The sequence below is a fragment of the Cydia splendana genome, chromosome 27 (assembly GCF_910591565.1).
Source record: "Cydia splendana chromosome 27, ilCydSple1.2, whole genome shotgun sequence".
NCBI classification, from domain to species: domain Eukaryota; kingdom Metazoa; phylum Arthropoda; class Insecta; order Lepidoptera; family Tortricidae; genus Cydia; species Cydia splendana.
In genome coordinates, this window is record NC_085986.1 from 1,348,552 (window position 1) to 1,368,771 (window position 20,220).

Here is a 20,220-nt window from a genome sequence, read left to right on the forward strand (position 1 = left end):
AACCCAGAGGGTAAACTAGTCCTTATATTGGGATTAGTCCGGTTTCCTCACGATATTTTCTTTCACCGAAAAGCGACTGGTAAATATCAAATGATATTTCGTACATAAGTTCCTATATAACCATTCCAGTCGCAGAATCATCAAAGTGGTAACTAAATGTCAGATGTGTCGTAACAGAGTGCACACATATTCCTAAAACCTCATTGGTACGAGCCGGAGTTCGAACCCGCGACCTCCAGGTTGAAAGTCGCACGCTCTTACCGCTAGGCAGCGCTCCCACCAGAGCTCTAGACTCTGACTCTAAATCGATACCAGCCGCCATTGAGTAACAATTAGATATTTATTTATTTGGTTGTTTTCAGAGCAAGGATTTCACTTGGATTCAGAAGCGCGCCGCAGCCATCATGCCCGGACCACGCGGGGAACACTCGGCGATCGGTAAATCTGCCAAAAAGGCCGGCATTGGGGTAAGTCCTGTCATCATTAATATCATCATATCCTGTAACTTTTTGACATATTTTGAAATTTGGCGCCCCGGGCCAATACCTTTCGCCCCCCCAGAAGTCAAGGAAGAAAATAAAATGCCGCCCCTGGGGGTTGGCGCCCCGGGCCATGGCCCGCATGGCCCTAGGGTAAATACGCTGGTCCTGGTCAAACCCAAGAACGTTATGCACACGCCAATATCTCTGGCATAAGCTAGCTGCTTGATTTGATCCACCTTGCCAAATTTAGATAGTATCACACGTGGGTTGAATGGATGAATTGTATACATATAGGTGGTCGTTTGAAGGGTTAGTTGTTGACTAATAATATTTTCTTACAGGATGAGGACAAAGCTGGAAGAACTTTAGCGTTGCCTGCCGTCGCAGCATTCGCGGCAGCCACCGACGCGGTGCCTCCGCCGCACATGCATCAGGACCACATGTTCAACTTCTTAGGTCAGTCTTATGTTATGTTTAACGCTCGTTATGTTTGAAGAACATATAGCGTTGCCTGCCGTGGCAGCATTCGCGGCAGCCACCGACGCGGTGCCTCCGCCGCACATGCATCAGGACCACATGTTCAACTTCCTAGGTCAGTCTTATGTTATGTTTAACGCTCGTTATGTTTGAAGAACATATAGCGTTGCCTGCCGTGACAGCATTCGCGGCAGCCACCGACGCGGTGCCTCCGCCGCACATGCATCAGGACCACATGTTCAACTTCCTAGGTCAGTCTTATGTTATGTTTAACGCTCGTTATGTTTGAAGAACATATAGCGTTGCCTGCCGTGGCAGCATTCGCGGCAGCCACCGACGCGGTGCCTCCGCCACACATGCAACAGGACCACATGTTCAACTTCCTAGGTCAGTCTTATGTTATGTTTAACGCTCGTTATGTTTGAAGAACATATAGCGTTGCCTGCCGTGGCAGCATTCGCGGCAGCCACCGACGCGGTGCCTCCGCCACACATGCAACAGGACCACATGTTCTACTTCCTAGGTCAGTCTTATGTTATGTTTAAAGCTAGTTATGTTTGAAGAACATTAGCGTTGCCTGCCGTGGCAGCATTCGCGGCAGCCACCGACGTGGTGCCTCCGCCACACATGCATCAGGACCATATGTTCAACTTCCTAGGTCAGTCTTATGTTATGGTTAAGGCTCGTTATGTTTTTTAACACGTATCTGTCTATGGTATATGACTACTAGATACTATATATCGGCATCAAACTGAAAGACCGTGCGAGGAATGTCGAGATCCGATGCCGCACCAAGGTGCAAGACGTCGTATACGTCATTGGGCGGGACATGTTGCTAGGCAGAGTGGTGGCAGGTGGGCCAAAATGTTAACGGAATGGCGGCCGCTTTCAGACGAAAGGAGTGCCTGGCGTCCGTTGGGTCGTTGGGTGGACGACATTCGGAAGACAGCGGGTCTCTTCTGGATGAGATTGGCTCGGGACCGGGATAAGTGGCGTACTCGAATCGAAGAGAGTAGGCCTATATGTTATCAGGCCGTGTTTTTAAATGGTATAGTTTCAAATTCCTTTCTGGGTGCATGCGGCAGACATGTCCGGCCCAGTCCCACTTAAGCTTAGCGGTCTTGACGCCAAAATGGTTACTGAGTGGGACCCACGGAACACAAGACGGTGCAGGGCGGGGTTTAGGCAGACCAAAAAGGAGATGGCGGGACGACTTGGACGCATATTCTACCCCAAATGGTGGGAAAATGCCGATGACAGGGTTCCAGGGCTCCTATCAGGGAAGAAAAGTGCCACTTTGATCCTTCCTAGCGGGGAAAAAGCCCGTTTTCGAATAGGTGATGTGAAAAGATCTATTTATTCTCGTAGATGCTGGCGCCGACTACTACCTCCAGCACGTGAAGAAGACAGGGAACAAGAATATTAACGTCGAAGACTTGTCGCAGAAGTTCGAGATGGGCGCCAACACCTTCTCCATCGCGCTGGAGGAAGCTTACGCGAGGCTGCCTTTGCGGCTGCCTGATGAACCTACCGGGGTATGTATAACACATTCACTGCCCCCGACGCACATGTGCGTCCACCGTCATACAAGTTTGTTCCTAGGCCACGCTCCCTGGCAGTGAATGCGATATGCGGTATCCAGACGGGACTGATCAAATCGGTCGATTTGATCAGAAATTAAATTGGCGTCAATCTCCAGTTTTAGATTTATGGTGATATTAAAGCCCTCTAAATTGAAAAAATGCCCCAGAACGAAAATACTGGCCTCACAAATTGGTATTCTTGCGTCCGCACCTCATTTTTTATCGGTAATTATTGGCCATTGAATTCGGCGAGCCAAATTGGCGTTTGCGTCCCGCACGTCCTGATTCGATCGGGCAATTAAATCAGATTGGTGAAAAATTGACTAGTCTGGATACTACTTACATATTATATTAATTATGATCGTTATAGGAAGGCGCCGAGGCCGGCGGCGGGGAAGCGGGGGAAGAGACTGAAGAAATAAAACGTAAGCAGAATTTGCTTTTAGATTTTTTCGGTTTTTAGAATTTACTCTTTTGAGCACAGAACTAAAACAAGTTTACTTTTTTAGGGTTCCGTACCCAAAGGGTAAACACGGGACCCTATTACCAAGACTCCAGTATCCGTCTGTGACGTCTGTCCGCCTGTCTGTCTTTCACCAGCCTGTATCTCATGAACCGTGACAGCTAGAGAGTTGAAATTTTCACATATAATGTATTTTTGTTGCCGCTATAAAAACAAATACTAAAATAAATATTTAAGTGGGGCTCCCATACAACAAGAGTGATTTTTTGCCGTTTTTTGCATAATGGTTCGGAACTCTTCGTGCGCGAGTCCGACTCGCACTTAGCCGGTTTTTTATGATATAGCCTGTGCGGAAAGAGAAGAGTCGTGGAATGTATGGGGCCCAATACATTCCACGACTCTTCTCTTTCCGCACAGACTCTATGAATACATATTTGGGGACAATTTTACATAAATCAACCTAGCCCTAGCCCTAGTACTAAGCAAAGCAAAATATAGGCAAACGAGCAGACAGATCGCCTGATGGTAAGCGATTACTGACGCCCATGGACACCCGCAACACCAGAGGGGTTGTAAGTGGGTTGCCGGCCTTTAAGATGAGAGAATACGCTCTGTCACAAAATAAATAATAGGTACAGAAGACTCACTCTCTAACAAAACGCGTCTGTTACGATCAGGACGGATATGGCCGCTAGGTGGCGACAGCGCCACGCGCGGCTTATGGCTAGCCACCAAAATTGGTGTGGAACGGATGTACTTTTAGCTACTTGTTGCAAAGCGACGAAATCGCGGAGTAAGCCACGCCTGGCTCTGTTTCGATGATGATTGGTCCTATAGTTCGTTTTTTTTGCATTAGAAAGAAGGTAAGCGATCTTGACATGTCTTTTAATTGAAACACGCTTTTTTAAAATCAGTAACTATTACTTATGAAAGCAGAAGAATATAAATGATCGTATTAGATTCATAATTGTTACATATTTGCCGTGACTTATTTTTAAAACGTGTTTTTCAATAAAAAGACACACCAAGATTGTTTACCTTATTTCTAATGCTAAAAAAACCGGTCAAGTGCCACTCGGACTCGCATTCCAAGGGTTCCGTACATAAGTCCGACTCACGCTTGACTGCACATTTCTGATAGGTTTTCTTGTCATCTCTAGGTAAAATACTATGTTGTGTATTTTTTTCATAATTTTCGACCGGACAGACAGACGCACGAGTGATCCTATAAGGGTTCCGTTTTTTCCTTTTGAGGTACGGAACCCTAAAAAAGGAACTATAGATACTGATATAATGATGATTCATTTGTTTTTCAGAGATGAAAGACCTGATGAACAAGATGTGGAACGACCAGACGAAACCGACACAGGTACATTCAAACGCACTATTTAACACATTCAGGGCCAAGAACCCGACTGCCGGGTACACTGTTTGTAGCGACTACGCGCTCCATACGGCGAAACCGTGGCTACGCGGTCGAGCGTAACCCGTAGCACTTAGCAACACGGTTAACTCGTTTGCAAACCTTTGGTATCAAGATCAGAGGAGGACATCGCTAACGCCGAAGTTCGTAAATTTCGGGCATCTTTCTCTTTTCCTCGAATTAAAGCGTACTTAGAGAGTGACAGAGTTAGTTGATCGAAATTTACGGACTTCGAGTCCCACGGTTATAGCCAGTGTATACAGTTATTTTCATGAACATATTTGATGTTATCAAGATCAAATGAGCGTTTCTTTTATTTTTGTTCCATTTTTATATAGGTAATTATTGTGATCTTTTTTGCCACTTTTGTGTTATTTCTACTCAGAATCACGAGCCCTTTTCATCCTTATAGGAGAAAAAAAGTGTTCTAATATTTCCATTTATATTTCAAACTTTCCTTTTTGTTACCGCCATACAAAGTATATGGGGAAATGGTAACACAATAGGAAAAACTCTGGGACATTTTTTCATCCCATTAGGATCGAAAGAGCTCGTGATTCTGAGTAGAAATAACACAAAAGTGGCAAAAAAGTTCACAATATATAAAAATGGCAAAAAATAAAAGAAATGCTCAAATATAGGCATCAATATATGTGGACGATAATTTTTTCAATGATTTCGTTGTTTATTTATTAAATAACATGCAATGATGAGGTCAAATTCTATTTTTCAGACTGCGTTACTCCTCGGTGACTACCACCAACTGGGAGTGTGGTGGTCGGCCGGTGGTCAAGTGGTCGCGTTCGACCCGGCGCCTACCATGCCACGTCTTATGCTCACGGAGCATCGGATACAGAAAGGTGAGAAAACATCCATCTTGTCCAAGGCTGCCTTGTAACCAAAATACAAAAAAAGCTATTTAAAAAACTAGCTATTAAACATTAATTGTTTTTTTTATATTGTGAAATGCCGGAGAATATTGTTAAGAGTCTGTTTGGAACAGAGAAAAAAACTCCATACTAGAGTCTGTTCGGAAAGAGAAGAGTCGTGGAATGTATTGGGCCCAATACATTCCACGACACTTCTCTTTCCGAACAGACTCTAGTTTTGGAGTTTTTATCTCTGCCAGAGAAGATAAGTACAGTCAGCAGCAGACGTTGCTAAGCGGGCGAGGTGTTCAAAATTACCTTGACACGCTCTTGTTATTCTCTTAACAATAAAGTCGCGTCAAGATCATTTTGAACACTGTACCTAATGTACAGAAATGTAGACCCAAAATACATGTCAAAAATACAATTGTTTGGAAGAGAGGTTTGAGGAATGCTTCAGAAGTGGATTTTTGTCTCATTTGCTCGTTGAAAGTTTAATGAAACTACTAGAGGGTGAAGAATTGTGATTCCCAGTCCGTCCCGTAGGGTAATTAGCCAGTAACTGGCCACTGTTAGTAATTGGCCACCCTAAACTAAAAATGAATTTGCAATTGCAATAAATAATTATGAATCCTATTCACCTATAAATATAATTCATTTTAGTATAAGCTTATACTTAGGTGGCTAGTTATTGAAGGCTAGCCAGTTATTGAAACCTTATACTAAAATGAATTCTGTTTATAGGTGAATATAATTAATTTTCAGTTTAAGGTGGCCAATTACTAACAGTTGCCAGTTACTGGCAAATTACCCTACTTAGCTAGTAAGTATCGCTTTCTGTGATGGGAAGTAAAGTTGCCACCATATTTGGCACATTTTTGACTATACCTATGGGCTATGGCTGAATATTACTTTTGTAATATTTACTTATTGGAAAAAAAATTGCAATAAGTATTACGGATGCTCTTTGTACCTTCGATGTGTATCTAGTTGGCCATTTACATACAGACATCACTGGCTAAGTGACCCAAAGAGGATCTTGGCCTCTGACACAAGAGAGCGCCACTCTGCCCTCTTCTGCCCTTCACGCCAGTTGGGTATTCCGAGGGCGGACAGGTCTTTTTGGGCTTCGTCACTCCAGCGGTATCTGGGACGCCCATACCCAGTTTTCCGCCCGGGTGCCCCACTATACGCTCTTCTCACAACACGATCCAATTGGTCATTTTAACTATAATTATATTTTGACGTATGTTATGTGTGAGGGGGGATTTAAATCTTCTCGAGGCGGAGGTGTAGGTTTGGAGCCGGTGTAGCTTTATTTGACGTTCATACGCGCATTGTAATATAATATGCCTACTAGAATAAACAATTATTTTATCTTTATCTTATCTTATCTTATCTTATCTGTGTGTGCAGGTGACGAGATCCGTCTCCAGCGCATCAGGGATGAGATGGTCGGTGAAGGAGGGGGTGGAGGGGACGAGGACGAGGAAGCGGGGGGCGGTGAGTCAATATTTAAACATTTACCCCCTTATTTATAAACGTTTACTAAAGTTGACAAGCCGATAATAATCGTTTGTCCCTTTCCGACGTATTGGTATGATGGAAAGGGACAAACGATTATTATCGGCTTGTCAACTTTGGTAGACGTTTATGAATGGGGGTTAACCCTTGGCAATGTAGTGTTATTTAAATAGTGATCTTGAAGTTCAACTTATTGAACTTTACAATTGCTTAGCGACAGATGCCCGATTCGGGCCTTGCCACAGAGGCAGGGCTCGGAACCGTTATTGAAATACCTGTTAATATCGTTCCAAAACCGTTATATTATTTCGGTCATTAAAAATCCGGTTAATTGATGGAACGCGAACTAAAAAATTACGTTCTCTCTCCTAACCGGTAAGAAGAGGGAACGGAACTTTATGGTTTGTAGGGAACGATACCGGTTAATCAACATAAAATTTACATATTTGTTATATTTCATATCCCATACTTTGTATATACATAATTATAGTAGGATATAGGTTTATCTATCTTGTAGGATATTAAATATTTTATCTTTATGCCGTTTAGTACAGCTTTTATGTCTACCGTTCTCCAATTCTCCCGAAATTGCTCAAGGGTTAACTGGAAGAGATCCCTGAAAGGGATAAGTTCGCCTTTGTACTAATAATTTGTGTTCTTTCATGTTTTATGTTTCTTTTTGTACAATAAAGTATTTTACTACTACTACTAATCAAGGCTTTCGGAGACTCTCGGTTAAACTCGTTGTCATACGTGAAAGAGATAGCAATACTCGTTCTATATCGCTTCGATATTTTCAATTTAACCGGTTAATTTCGTTCCACAAAAACGTAAAGCGAACGAATTAGGCATAAATCAGTATCTTAATAGAACAGTTCTTTAACCGGTAACCGTAAACGGAAACGAAATCCTTTTCGTTCCCGGGTGAATGAATGAAACCGGTTTGAAAATAAAACGGTCTCCGAGCCCTGCACAGAGGAGTTTTTATCGTATCTTATGTTATGTTTGACAGAGGGCGAGGCACAGCCGGAGCCGGAGCCGACACCGGTGCCGCGCGAGGCCACGCCCGTCCTCATGGTCTTTGCCAGTCCTTCGGAGTTCATTGACAAACTCAGTAAGTACACAGTATTATACACCTCTATGCCCTTAATCATGATATATTTCTTTTCCAGCCGCACCAATCTACAAGGTTTTCCCGAAAAAACATAAAAGGTCTTTAAAGGAGCCCACTGATTACCAGTCCGCCGGACGATATCGGCCTGTCAGTTGTTCGGAGCTGTCAAATTTTTGTTCTAACTGACAGACCGATATCGTCCGGCGGCCTGTTAGTCAGTGGTCGGCTTTATACTCAACTCCTACTAAGCCCTATTTACAAGCTTTCATTTACCATGCAATGTATTTTTCTTCAAAAGTCTATGATAAAAAACACAATAGAGTATTTGACTACCAGTCAAATCAGTTTCTTTTTTCGAACTGTCAAAACGATTTTGCTACTATTGAATTTATATGAAACACTAGCATGTGACGTCACGATCAAATTACCTACTCTTTATAGTTTTATACGGGTTTTAAAATAGAAATTGTGCCTAAAAATAACTGATGTCTACGTTTCTCTATTAATCTTCTGGCCCCAATTTCACCACGGTGACAGGTGCGACAATTGTAAAATCACTGTTGCTGACGTCACAGGCATCCATGGGCTACGGTTACCACTTACCATCGGGCGGGCCGTATTCCTGTTTGCCACCATCATTGTATTATTTAAAAAAAACTGTATTATATCGGAAAAAAACAGATATTTCTTTTGCGAAGTTTCTGACAATTGTCAAGATTTAGAAGAATTGTAGGTAATTCTTGACAGGTAATGAGTTATATGTCGGAATTTCGTGACAATTAGTAGTAGTGTTTCTTGTGACAATTGTCATAAACTTAGCAAGAGAAATATCTGTTTTTTTCCGATATAATAAAGTTTTTTTTAATAATACAATGATGGTGGCAAACAGGAATACGGCCCGCCCGATGGTAAGCGGTAACCGTAGCCCATGGATGCCTGTTGTAACATGTCAGAGGCTCCCTTCCATGTTAACATTATATGTGAACATAGTATTGTTCTATTTTTAAGTCGGATAAATTTCCAATATTGTGTCCCACGGTAATTTAAGTATTTATATTTCTTCTCATATCTCAAGTGGGCCATTTCGTCTGAAATTCTAGAAACAAAGTTTGGAGGGCCTAGTAATTTATAGTAAACCAATATATTAAGATATCTATTCATAAAATAATTTGAACTTTATTTCAATGTCATAAAGCTTTTGTAGTTTAAAAATCTGTTAAAAATCAGTTTGGTTTCTTATGTTTCAAGGGCTTAGACTCGTATTTCACACGTCGTCGTAAAAATGAATGAATAATGTTTGTTTTGGTTAAAATATTCTATGCAAATTTGAACCATATAATAAAGAATTAAGAAAGGGGCGGAGTTCTACAATATGTGCTTATATAGAAAAACAAATGCGGTTAGAATAAAAAACTGAAGTGTCAATCCCATAGGCGTAAAGATATAGTTTAAACCACACCCAAAAGTAGGTCAATTTGGACCTTATTTTAATTAGGAAATAAGGTGTAATTAGTGAAAGGACTGTACGAAATTATGAAATTCAGTATTGGTTATTGGGAAACCAATGACGTACAAGGAAGTGGGAAATAGCAGGGATGACGGGATCTAAGGTAGGGATCGATAGAGTCCCTTACGAGATGACTCTTCGTCGCCTTCCGCAAACCGTCGGACGTCGGTTCTCTAGCTAGGTCTATCTAGATTACCTATATTGTGTCCTGACCTGGACTTTGCTAGTTTCTCATGATGCTGGTAGAGTTTGGATTGGAGCATAATGTAGTGTAATTTGTTGTGGGGTTTTACTTGAATAATTTTAGAGAAGTACATTTAAATTGTGTTAATTTTAGTGGGTTTAATTCCTTTTGTGTTGTTTATTGATTTGTGGTTCAGACAAGTGCTAGTATTTAATATTGTACTAGTAAAGTTTAAATTATAAATCAATAGACTTATTAATATTGTAAAGTTAGTATTGTTCATAGTGGTTTTGTAATTTTTAGTGAATTTTAATTATTTATTGATTTGTGCTCAGACAAGCGCTAGTGTGTGAGAACATACTAAGTGAAGTTTAAGTTATAGTTATAGTTATAAATCAATAGTCTTAAAGATTGTAAAGTCTTGAGTTGTTTCCAATGAAAATTAATTAGTTTGTGTTTTAATTGTGTTTAATATATTTAGTGTTTTGGCCTGGTTTATTTTAGTGATATTAAGCACTGAAATGAACTTGGTTGGAATACTCTATATATTAATTTTAATTTAGTTTAGTGAGTTGTTTCGTTCATACTTATGGGTTAGAGAGAACTAGTTCCGATCCAACATAGTGTTGGGGGGTTAGTAAGTTGTGCAGGTAACCTAACGGTGGCAACTACAGCGCAGATTACTAACTTGCGGTGTTTTTGATAAAACCCAGGTGGGGACCTGGCAGTTTGTAACATGTCAGAGGCTCCCTTCCATGTTAACATTATATGTGAACATAGTATTGTTCTATTTTTAAGTAGGTTAAATTTCCAATATTGTGTCCCACGGTAATTTAAGTATTTATATTTCTTCTCATATCTCAAGTGGGCCATTTCGTCTGAAATTCTAGATATAGTTTTGAAGAGCCTAGTGATTAATAGTAAACCAATATATTAAGATACTTATTCATAAAATAATTTGAACTTTATTTCAATGTCATAAAGCTTTTATAGTTTAAAAATCTTTTAAAAATCAGTTTGGTTTCTTATGTTTCAAGTGCGTAGACTCGTATTTCGCACGTCATCGTAAAATTGAATGAATAATGTTTGTTTTGGTTAAAATATTCTATGCAAAATTGAACCATATTATAAAGAATTTAGAAAGGGGCGGAGTTCTACAATATGTGCTCATATAGAAAAACAAACGGTGGTTAGAATAAAAACTGTAGTGTCAATCCCATAGGCGTAAAGAAATAGTTTAAACCACACCCTAAAGTAGGTCAAATTCGACCTTATTTTAATTAGGGAATAAGGTGTAATTAGTGAAAAGATTGTACGAAATTATGAAATTCAGTATTGGTTATTGGGAAACCAATGACGACAAGGAAGTGGGAAATAGCAGGGATGACGGGATCTAAGGTAGGGATCAATAGAGTCCCTTACGATCACTCTTCGTTGCCTTCCGCAAACCATCGGACGTCGGTTCTCTAGCTAGGTCTATCTAGGTTACCTATATTGTGTCCTGACCTGGACTTTGCTAGTTTCTCATGATGCTGGTAGAGTTTGGATTGGAGCATAATATAGTGTAATTTGTTGTGGGGTTTTACTTGAATAACTTTAAAGAAGTACATTTAAAATGTGTTAATTTTAGTGGGTTTAATTATTTTAGTGCTGTTTATTGATTTGTGGTTCAGACAAGTGCTAGTATTTAATATTGTACTAGTAAAGTTTAAATTATAAATCAATAGACTTATTAATATTGTAAAGTTAGTATTGTTCATAGTGGTTTTGTAATTTTTAGTGAATTTTAATTATTTATTGATTTGTGCTTAGACAAGCGCTAGTGTGTTATAATATACTAAGTGAAGTCTAAGTTATAAGTCAATAGAGTCTTAAAGATTGTAAAATCATGAGTTGTTTCCAGTGAAAATTAATTAGTTTGTGTTTTAATTGTGTTTAATATGTGTAGTGTTTGGCCTGGTTTATTTTAGTGATATTACGCACTGAAATTAACTTGGTTGGAATACTCTATATATTAATTTTAATTTAGTTTAGTGAGTTGTTTCGTTCATACTTATGGGTTAGAGAGAACTAGTTCCGATCCAACATAGTGTTGGGGGGTTAGTAAGTTGGACGGGTAACCTCACGGTGTCAACTATAGTCCAAATTACTAACTTGCGGTGTTTTTGATAATATCAGGTGGGGACCTGACAGTTCCTGCATTTATTAAGACAGGGTCACCCCCTAGGATCTGGAAGATTTGGGTTGTCATCTAGACTTCTTAAAGAAGCCAGATTCTAGTCCAATTATCCCGTATCTATATACTTATATATTCACTTTTATATTACCCCTTTCCGGCCTTACTTCTGCTGTCCCAATCCACTGTGTGGAAGTATGGCTAGCACACGGAGAAATAGGATTTTTAGGTCTAAAACGAGGTGTCTCCACTCGTCTTAGTTAGCTGTAGCATAGAGGTTACTCATTGCACATCGAGTAATCACGCGAGTAAATTAAATGTGCATCCCGGGATGCTAGTTTGCAAATATTTCGGTAGAGTAGTTAGATAGCTTAGCTGTTAGGTTAGGGTTTTTATTTATCAGGTCTAGGGCTTTTGTAGGATTCATCTAGATTTATAGTTTTAATATACCAAAGCCATTAGATATTTACAGTAGGTAGCTAGGTTCCTTTTCGATACATTTATGGCTATTTTATTGCATTTGTTGTTCATTATTATGGGTTTATGGATTAACTTCAGTTTAGCGTTAGCTAGGATGTAGTTTGGGGTTAGGGTTTGTTAGGAGTTTTTACATATATTTATTTATGACTTATTGACAAACTTGACTTACTTATGACAAGACTATATATTTGGTCTCTTGCAACGCTACTGGTAGAAATATATTGTGGGAAAAATTAAAGTAAATAACCACAATATAATGTAGTATTGTAGAATCAATTTGCTTACAAATAAATATTTGTTTTGCCTGTCCCTTGGCAGTTTGTATGACGATTACATTCTGTTTTCTGCAGATTATCTGTGATTTTCACACTTGACCTTAAAAATACGGGGTCATATATTATTGAAATTATATCAATGAGTGATTTATCCAGGCTAGATCGAGGCAGATGCAAGATCCGTGGTTTATTTTGGTCCGAAAGTGTGATTCAAAATGACTACAATTATAGTTTGGTTAATATTACTTCATTGATTACTAAAATGTATTACAAAATTGCAGAGTTCTGAAGAATTAGAGTGGATCAAATACTGCTGCTCTACTACCAGTAATTTGTCGGGTTAAATTGTCCCTTTGAATATATTATTCCTGCCATTAATGATTGAAATGAAGATTGAGCTGGTAAAGTACATCGTGCTCAGAAATACCTATTAAAAATAAAATAAAATAAAATAGGTATAATTTAGCCTAGAGACCTGACTCCATCCGGGCGTGACTGTAGATAAGTAAGTTTGTACGTACTATAATAGTAAAAATATAAAATATTTTTCCATGACGTTAATATAATTATTTTCCTTTAGCTAGCTAGGTTAGCAAGCAAATAAATAAAAGGAAAATATAAAGTACAAACAAAAAGGACTTTCTACTTTCATGGTAACTGGTCACGGTAGGGCTCGGTGGGAGATAATATAAAAAAATATATAATATATTATTATTCATCAAATTCACTTACTGATTACAATATATTTCTGATTTATATGAATAAGATATTCTTACAATTTGTTATAAATTTGCAATAATTTTTTTTTTTACATTTGACAGACTTTACTTACACTGACATACTTTACTGACAATTTAACTATGACATTCTACAGACTTATTTGATTTTGACATACTTACTATTGACTTATTGATTACATCTTATTATAGACTTAATCTGATTAAGTCAAACATTACTATAACTTGCAATGACATATTTTACTCTGACATAATTCATGGTTTAATAATTATTTGACAATATTAGGATTTATAGGCGTATAATTCATAACTCTTTCCTATTATGCGAAAAAGATTTTGGTTACTATTAGCGGTTACGATGAAGGGTCCTACATAAACACTAAACGATCATTTGGCCAATCTACTGATCCAATTCAAGATATTAACTTATTTAATTAGTATTTATTTAGGTCATTTGCATTATTTTATAATAACTAATAAAGGTAATTACGGTTTACGGTATTTTAAAGGGTTTTTAGGATTTTAGATTTTCTTATTGGAATTTTTAGTATTTTAGATAGGTCTAGGTCTAGCTAAGTAGGGGTAGTTAGGGTTATTTGAGGAGAGAGGTGGGAGATGTTACAATTGGTGCCGTAGTTACCAGGATTAAGTTTATTATTTTATAATAATTCGTATATTTGTTAAAATTGTTGCCTGAGACCAGGATTAAGTCTGTTATTTTATAATAATTCGTATATTTAATACGATTGGTTTCGTAAGACCAGGATAAAGTTTAATATATTACGTATATTTCATAATAATTCGTATATTTATGTAATTATGCCGCGAGTCTATATAATTCGGTTTTAATTATTTTTATTAACGTTACTAGTTTCATTGTAAGTTACATGTCTTGTTTTGGATCAAAGTTGTTGTTATAGTTGATTTGTGTAAACGGTCGATTATAGCAACACAATTGTTGTCGTGAAGACGGATAGTATATTTTGGAATAGAGTTATTGAGTGATTATAGAACTTTTTTTTTAATGATTTTATTTCTATAAAACAATTTTTATGCGTATGCCATGTTAGTCATAGCTTTTACAAGTTTTTTACGCGATTAAATACTAGAACTTATGAAAATATATTTTGGTCTATTTATAGAATTGTTTTATGAAAAGTAGTTAGCTAAAATTATTAAAGTTGTATACATGGGGAGGCGTACATAGTAATATTCTAAATGTAATTTGATATTTAGTAAGCTAAAATTATTAAAGTTGTATACATGGGGAGGCGTACGTAGTAACGCAAAAAATAGTCTAAAATTGCGGATTTGTTTTTATTCGATTTCGATATGAATTTTATACATATGTACAATATAGATTTCAGAAATTAGAGACATAAGTCTATATATTTATATTTTATTTCGTCTAACATAAATTAAACATGAAAGGTTCACTTAGCGTAAAGTGATCTCATATTAAGTTTAGTCTTTACTTTATGTAATAATAGTTCATCAAACTGTAATCAAAATAATTTTACATTACGTTTTTACGTTAGTTTATAAGCCTTAGTTTATGTTGAATTTGTATTGAAGTCAGTTGTGTAATTACAATAAATAAAATCTGGGTTCGATTCCCAGATGCAGTGGCTTAAAATAGGGATAGTTAAAGTCAGAAAACATTTTAATACTAATGTATATTTTAGTGTACTTAACACAACACAAACATTATCATTGCCAACTGGCAAGGCTGAATGAAGTTTTGTTGTTTTCGGGACATGCGTTCAATATTACAGTTTCATTAGGACAATATTGACATCTTTGTAGTTTCAGTCATTTACTAAAAGTTGAAAAAATACAGGTAAATTTGATTATGATAGCATTGCGATTGAACATACGTAGATAATGAGAATTACCTGTTTTTATAGCAAATTTAAAACGGCATCATTCTATCATTTTATTTGTTTTCATAAGTAAAAGTTAATAACTGTTAAAATTCGGGCATATACTATACATAATATTATTAATTATCTATCAAAATTATACATATAGCGAGATTATCATTCAGGGATAAGTTCATTTTTGTTGCATTCTTTTACTTAGTAACTTTGTATCTTATATTTCTGTTTTTATAAATCCTAAACATACATGCATACATTATTTAGTACACCCTCATCAATGCGTTGTTTGGTATAATTACTCGATTAAAGTGTAGTATAATAAAATTTTAAAAATTATACTAGAGTTAGTCATTCAGAGGTATTACCAGTTTACCTAACTATCATACAGTTAATTTTTGCTTTTTATGAGACCAAAGGTTAGGTTAGTGTGCTATGAAACTGATTATGTAAGTACAGTAGGGTACGTAAAATAGTCATGTTGAAATAAGTTAATACGTTATTTTAACTCTGTATGTTTATGGTTCATTTGTTATTGGTGTCACTCGAGACATACTTAAAAGTTATCGACAATAGTTAGACTTGTTACAAAAACATGTCGCGCCGGCCACTTGACTGAAATTTGAGTTTAGAGTTGAAGTCATTCGTAGAATTACAAAAAGTGTTGTGCCAAACCACTTGAGGGTAACGTGAGTGTTTTTTTTGTTATCGTTCAAAGGTAAAGTTTGAATGTTTTATTTTTTATCATGTAGGGAATAGCGTTTAGTATGAATTCAAATAAATTTTAAAATTACTTACCTACATATTTATGGGTTGGTTTTACGCTTAGTGTTTTAGGATAACATTATTATAATGGATTCACTACATTTGGTTACGATAATAGACTAATTCATCAAGGTATATTAATAAATTGATTGTGTATTCCCATCAATACTGTAAGTCATTATCATCTAATCTTGTTAACATTGTCTTATTAAACAAACTCTTTTTTTACAAAGTCCGTAGGATAGATACATTGACTTACATAGATTATTTCGTACAGACGGGTTTCACGAACATAACGAAGTGGACCAGATAATTGGTACGCAATGGACTTTGTGTATATTACGTTATGGTGCATATTTGCTCGGCATCATATGAATGGGTCTATCTTTATTTTTTGAAATCACTGAGTAGGTATAGTAATACGTGAGTTAATAAGGTCGCGATTAAGCCATTGTTTTATTTTATCTAGTGTTTATCGAAATGGCTTATTACTTTTTTTATTATTGTTCTTATATGTAAACATAGGTTGTTAATAGTATTACAATTTCTGAGCTAGAATTGTAAAAGCGAATAATTTAAAAAAATAAAATGACAATAAGTATTTTAAAGTTCAACGTTTTTATGGTACCTATATATAAATCGAGTTGCATAGTATATAATTACACGTTCATTTATTTTGAGACTTTACCTTTTCAGGTATATATACATTTTTCACATATATGTTTACATTATTCACATATATGCTAGGAATATTTATGAGTAAATAGTACAGTAAACATTTTTCTATAAGCCACAATTTTGGGTTGACTTAAATAGTTTTATATCCACAAACAGGTAATTTGTGAAGCTTGTGACACTTATAATAAGGGCGTTTTTGCAGTTGGTTTAGGTAATCTAGGTTTCCATTTAGATCTAATTACATGTGAATTTAATAAATTTAGACTAAAATACACATAAATAATGAAATTTCGATATTTAATTACGTACAATATATTGGTCAATACAAGTAGGTTAATTTAAAATAAAAATAATAATAATGTATTACATTACAAACATATTATTTATTCTTTATTTACGTTTTGAAGTGTAGTAATTTTTAAATACAGTTTAAAGTATTATTTATTTTTTATAGCTGGTAATGTAGATGGTTATCAGGTTATCACATTAGATAGTTTCTTTTCATGTTTATGACATAAATACCTACCTATTTAATTTTATTTTGTTAATTTTAAATAATTACAAAGTTTAACATGTTTATTATTATTTTGCCAGGCTCTCCATAGTTACAATTTATAGCAAGTAGATGTTGTTTAGTTTTTTTTTATCACAAGATGGTATAAATATATAAACTTTGCTATGTAGTATATTGCACTGTTATTTTCAAATAGGTAATAGAGTTGAAAAAAAAATTAGTTTTGTTGTAATAGATGTATTGATTGTATGTTTGCTAACAGTAAATTTTCATAAAAAAGATTACGCATTATGAATACTTCTTTTTAATTGTTTTTTTGCGAAAGTATTGTTAAATTTTCAGGGATGTATGAAAAAAAAAGAATGAAGACGAATAAATTCGATGAATGTTAAACTACGAGTTAGTGCATGTTAGTAATTGCATGAAATATATTTCTTTATGCAGGGCTCTGAGAAAATAGCAAAACTAAATTCAAAACACTTTTTTGACATTCTGACCGGAACACTACACTATACAAGGGAGGTAACACGGTAGTTTGGAGTTAGGTTAGGCTCGGTAAAAAAAGAGCATACTTGCAGAGTTTAAACTGCTTCCGTGTTATCTCTATACTACACACAACACCAAAACTAGAACTCACACACCCATCATTAATGTGACGTCATAGTACTTTCTTCATATGGAAAAGCATAATGCGAAGTGAGCTTAGAACTTTTTAATGACAATATGTATTATGTAGCTCATTTCGAATCAGTTTAATGATTAGTTGTGCTTTTTTATTGGTCAGTACTATTTAGGAATTTTAATAATTATTATAGATAAATTTATTTATTTAGAGCTTCATTGTAGAAACGAAAGGTTAAGCATTAGTTTAATCTTTTATTTTAACGTCCCGTTAATGATGAACATGCGCCCGACTGGGAAAGGCTTTTTGGAAGATTTAAGTCTTGAGTTACGGTGTTGGAATTAAATCTTTTAAAGAAAATGTGTGGCATAGAATGCCCTAAAAACCCCTCGAGTGGCATAAAATGCTCCTTGGTAAAAGGTTCAATCTTGTCTTAAAAAGAGATACGTCAGTTCCTCTCTTAGTCGCTAAAATATAGACATAAAGTCGGAAACGTCGTATGTATCATTCGGATCGATAGAAGGTTAGGACAAATGTCCTACAAGCACAACTTCTATTTTCTTGTTGAGGCAAGCTGAACTGGTTGCGTTTTTTTAATTGTTTATTTCTAACATGTCTGAACTTAGAAACTTATTCTTTCAGAAATGTTCATTCTTTAGTTTGGTTTAAACACACACCACACACAGCCGCAACAAAAAAAAAAAGGCACACACAGAAGGGAAGAATGTTAAAAGGGTTCTTATTATAATCTAATTGCATTATTTTTGATTACGATTATTATTTTTTACTTATTTTGTTTTGTTTCGAAAATTTACTTTCGCAAATATATAGTTAATATATTTAAGCTACAGCAAATTTTGGGAGGCGATTGTAACATGTCAGAGGCTCCCTTCCATGTTAACATTATATGTGAACATAGTATTGTTCTATTTTTAAGTAGGTTAAATTTCCAATATTGTGTCCCACGGTAATTTAAGTATTTATATTTCTTCTCATATCTCAAGTGGGCCATTTCGTCTGAAATTCTAGATATAGTTTTGAAGAGCCTAGTGATTAATAGTAAACCAATATATTAAGATACTTATTCATAAAATAATTTGAACTTTATTTCAATGTCATAAAGCTTTTATAGTTTAAAAATCTTTTAAAAATCAGTTTGGTTTCTTATGTTTCAAGTGCGTAGACTCGTATTTCGCACGTCATCGTAAAATTGAATGAATAATGTTTGTTTTGGTTAAAATATTCTATGCAAAATTGAACCATATTATAAAGAATTTAGAAAGGGGCGGAGTTCTACAATATGTGCTCATATAGAAAAACAAACGGTGGTTAGAATAAAAACTGTAGTGTCAATCCCATAGGCGTAAAGAAATAGTTTAAACCACACCCTAAAGTAGGTCAAATTCGACCTTATTTTAATTAGGGAATAAGGTGTAATTAGTGAAAAGATTGTACGAAATTATGAAATTCAGTATTGGTTATTGGGAAACCAATGACGACAAGGAAGTGGGAAATAGCAGGGATGACGGGATCTAAGGTAGGGATCAATAGAGTCCCTTACGATCACTCTTCGTTGCCTTCCGCAAACCATCGGACGTCGGTTCTCTAGCTAGGTCTATCTAGGTTACCTATATTGTGTCCTGACCTGGACTTTGCTAGTTTCTCATGATGCTGGTAGAGTTTGGATTGGAGCATAATATAGTGTAATTTGTTGTGGGGTTTTACTTGAATAACTTTAAAGAAGTACATTTAAAATGTGTTAATTTTAGTGGGTTTAATTATTTTAGTGCTGTTTATTGATTTGTGGTTCAGACAAGTGCTAGTATTTAATATTGTACTAGTAAAGTTTAAATTATAAATCAATAGACTTATTAATATTGTAAAGTTAGTATTGTTCATAGTGGTTTTGTAATTTTTAGTGAATTTTAATTATTTATTGATTTGTGCTTAGACAAGCGCTAGTGTGTTATAATATACTAAGTGAAGTCTAAGTTATAAGTCAATAGAGTCTTAAAGATTGTAAAATCATGAGTTGTTTCCAGTGAAAATTAATTAGTTTGTGTTTTAATTGTGTTTAATATGTGTAGTGTTTGGCCTGGTTTATTTTAGTGATATTACGCACTGAAATTAACTTGGTTGGAATACTCTATATATTAATTTTAATTTAGTTTAGTGAGTTGTTTCGTTCATACTTATGGGTTAGAGAGAACTAGTTCCGATCCAACATAGTGTTGGGGGGTTAGTAAGTTGGACGGGTAACCTCACGGTGTCAACTATAGTCCAAATTACTAACTTGCGGTGTTTTTGATAATATCAGGTGGGGACCTGACAGTTCCTGCATTTATTAAGACAGGGTCACCCCCTAGGATCTGGAAGATTTGGGTTGTCATCTAGACTTCTTAAAGAAGCCAGATTCTAGTCCAATTATCCCGTATCTATATACTTATATATTCACTTTTATATTACCCCT

General features: G+C 35.8%; 1 protein-coding gene across 2 annotated transcripts in view; it reads left to right on the plus strand.

Moving 5' to 3' along the window:
• The window catches only part of LOC134803859 (uncharacterized), a 105,397-nt gene that overhangs the window by 40,263 nt on the left and 44,914 nt on the right, over positions 1 to 20,220 (plus strand). For both annotated transcript variants that reach the window (XM_063776684.1, XM_063776685.1), the window contains 8 exons: positions 363 to 467; positions 824 to 938; positions 2,328 to 2,494; positions 2,913 to 2,967; positions 4,322 to 4,374; positions 5,162 to 5,288; positions 6,714 to 6,800; positions 7,834 to 7,935. In XM_063776684.1, the coding sequence (XP_063632754.1) occupies positions 363 to 467; positions 824 to 938; positions 2,328 to 2,494; positions 2,913 to 2,967; positions 4,322 to 4,374; positions 5,162 to 5,288; positions 6,714 to 6,800; positions 7,834 to 7,935 (811 nt within the window). The remainder of the gene's footprint in view (positions 1 to 362; positions 468 to 823; positions 939 to 2,327; positions 2,495 to 2,912; positions 2,968 to 4,321; positions 4,375 to 5,161; positions 5,289 to 6,713; positions 6,801 to 7,833; positions 7,936 to 20,220) is intronic.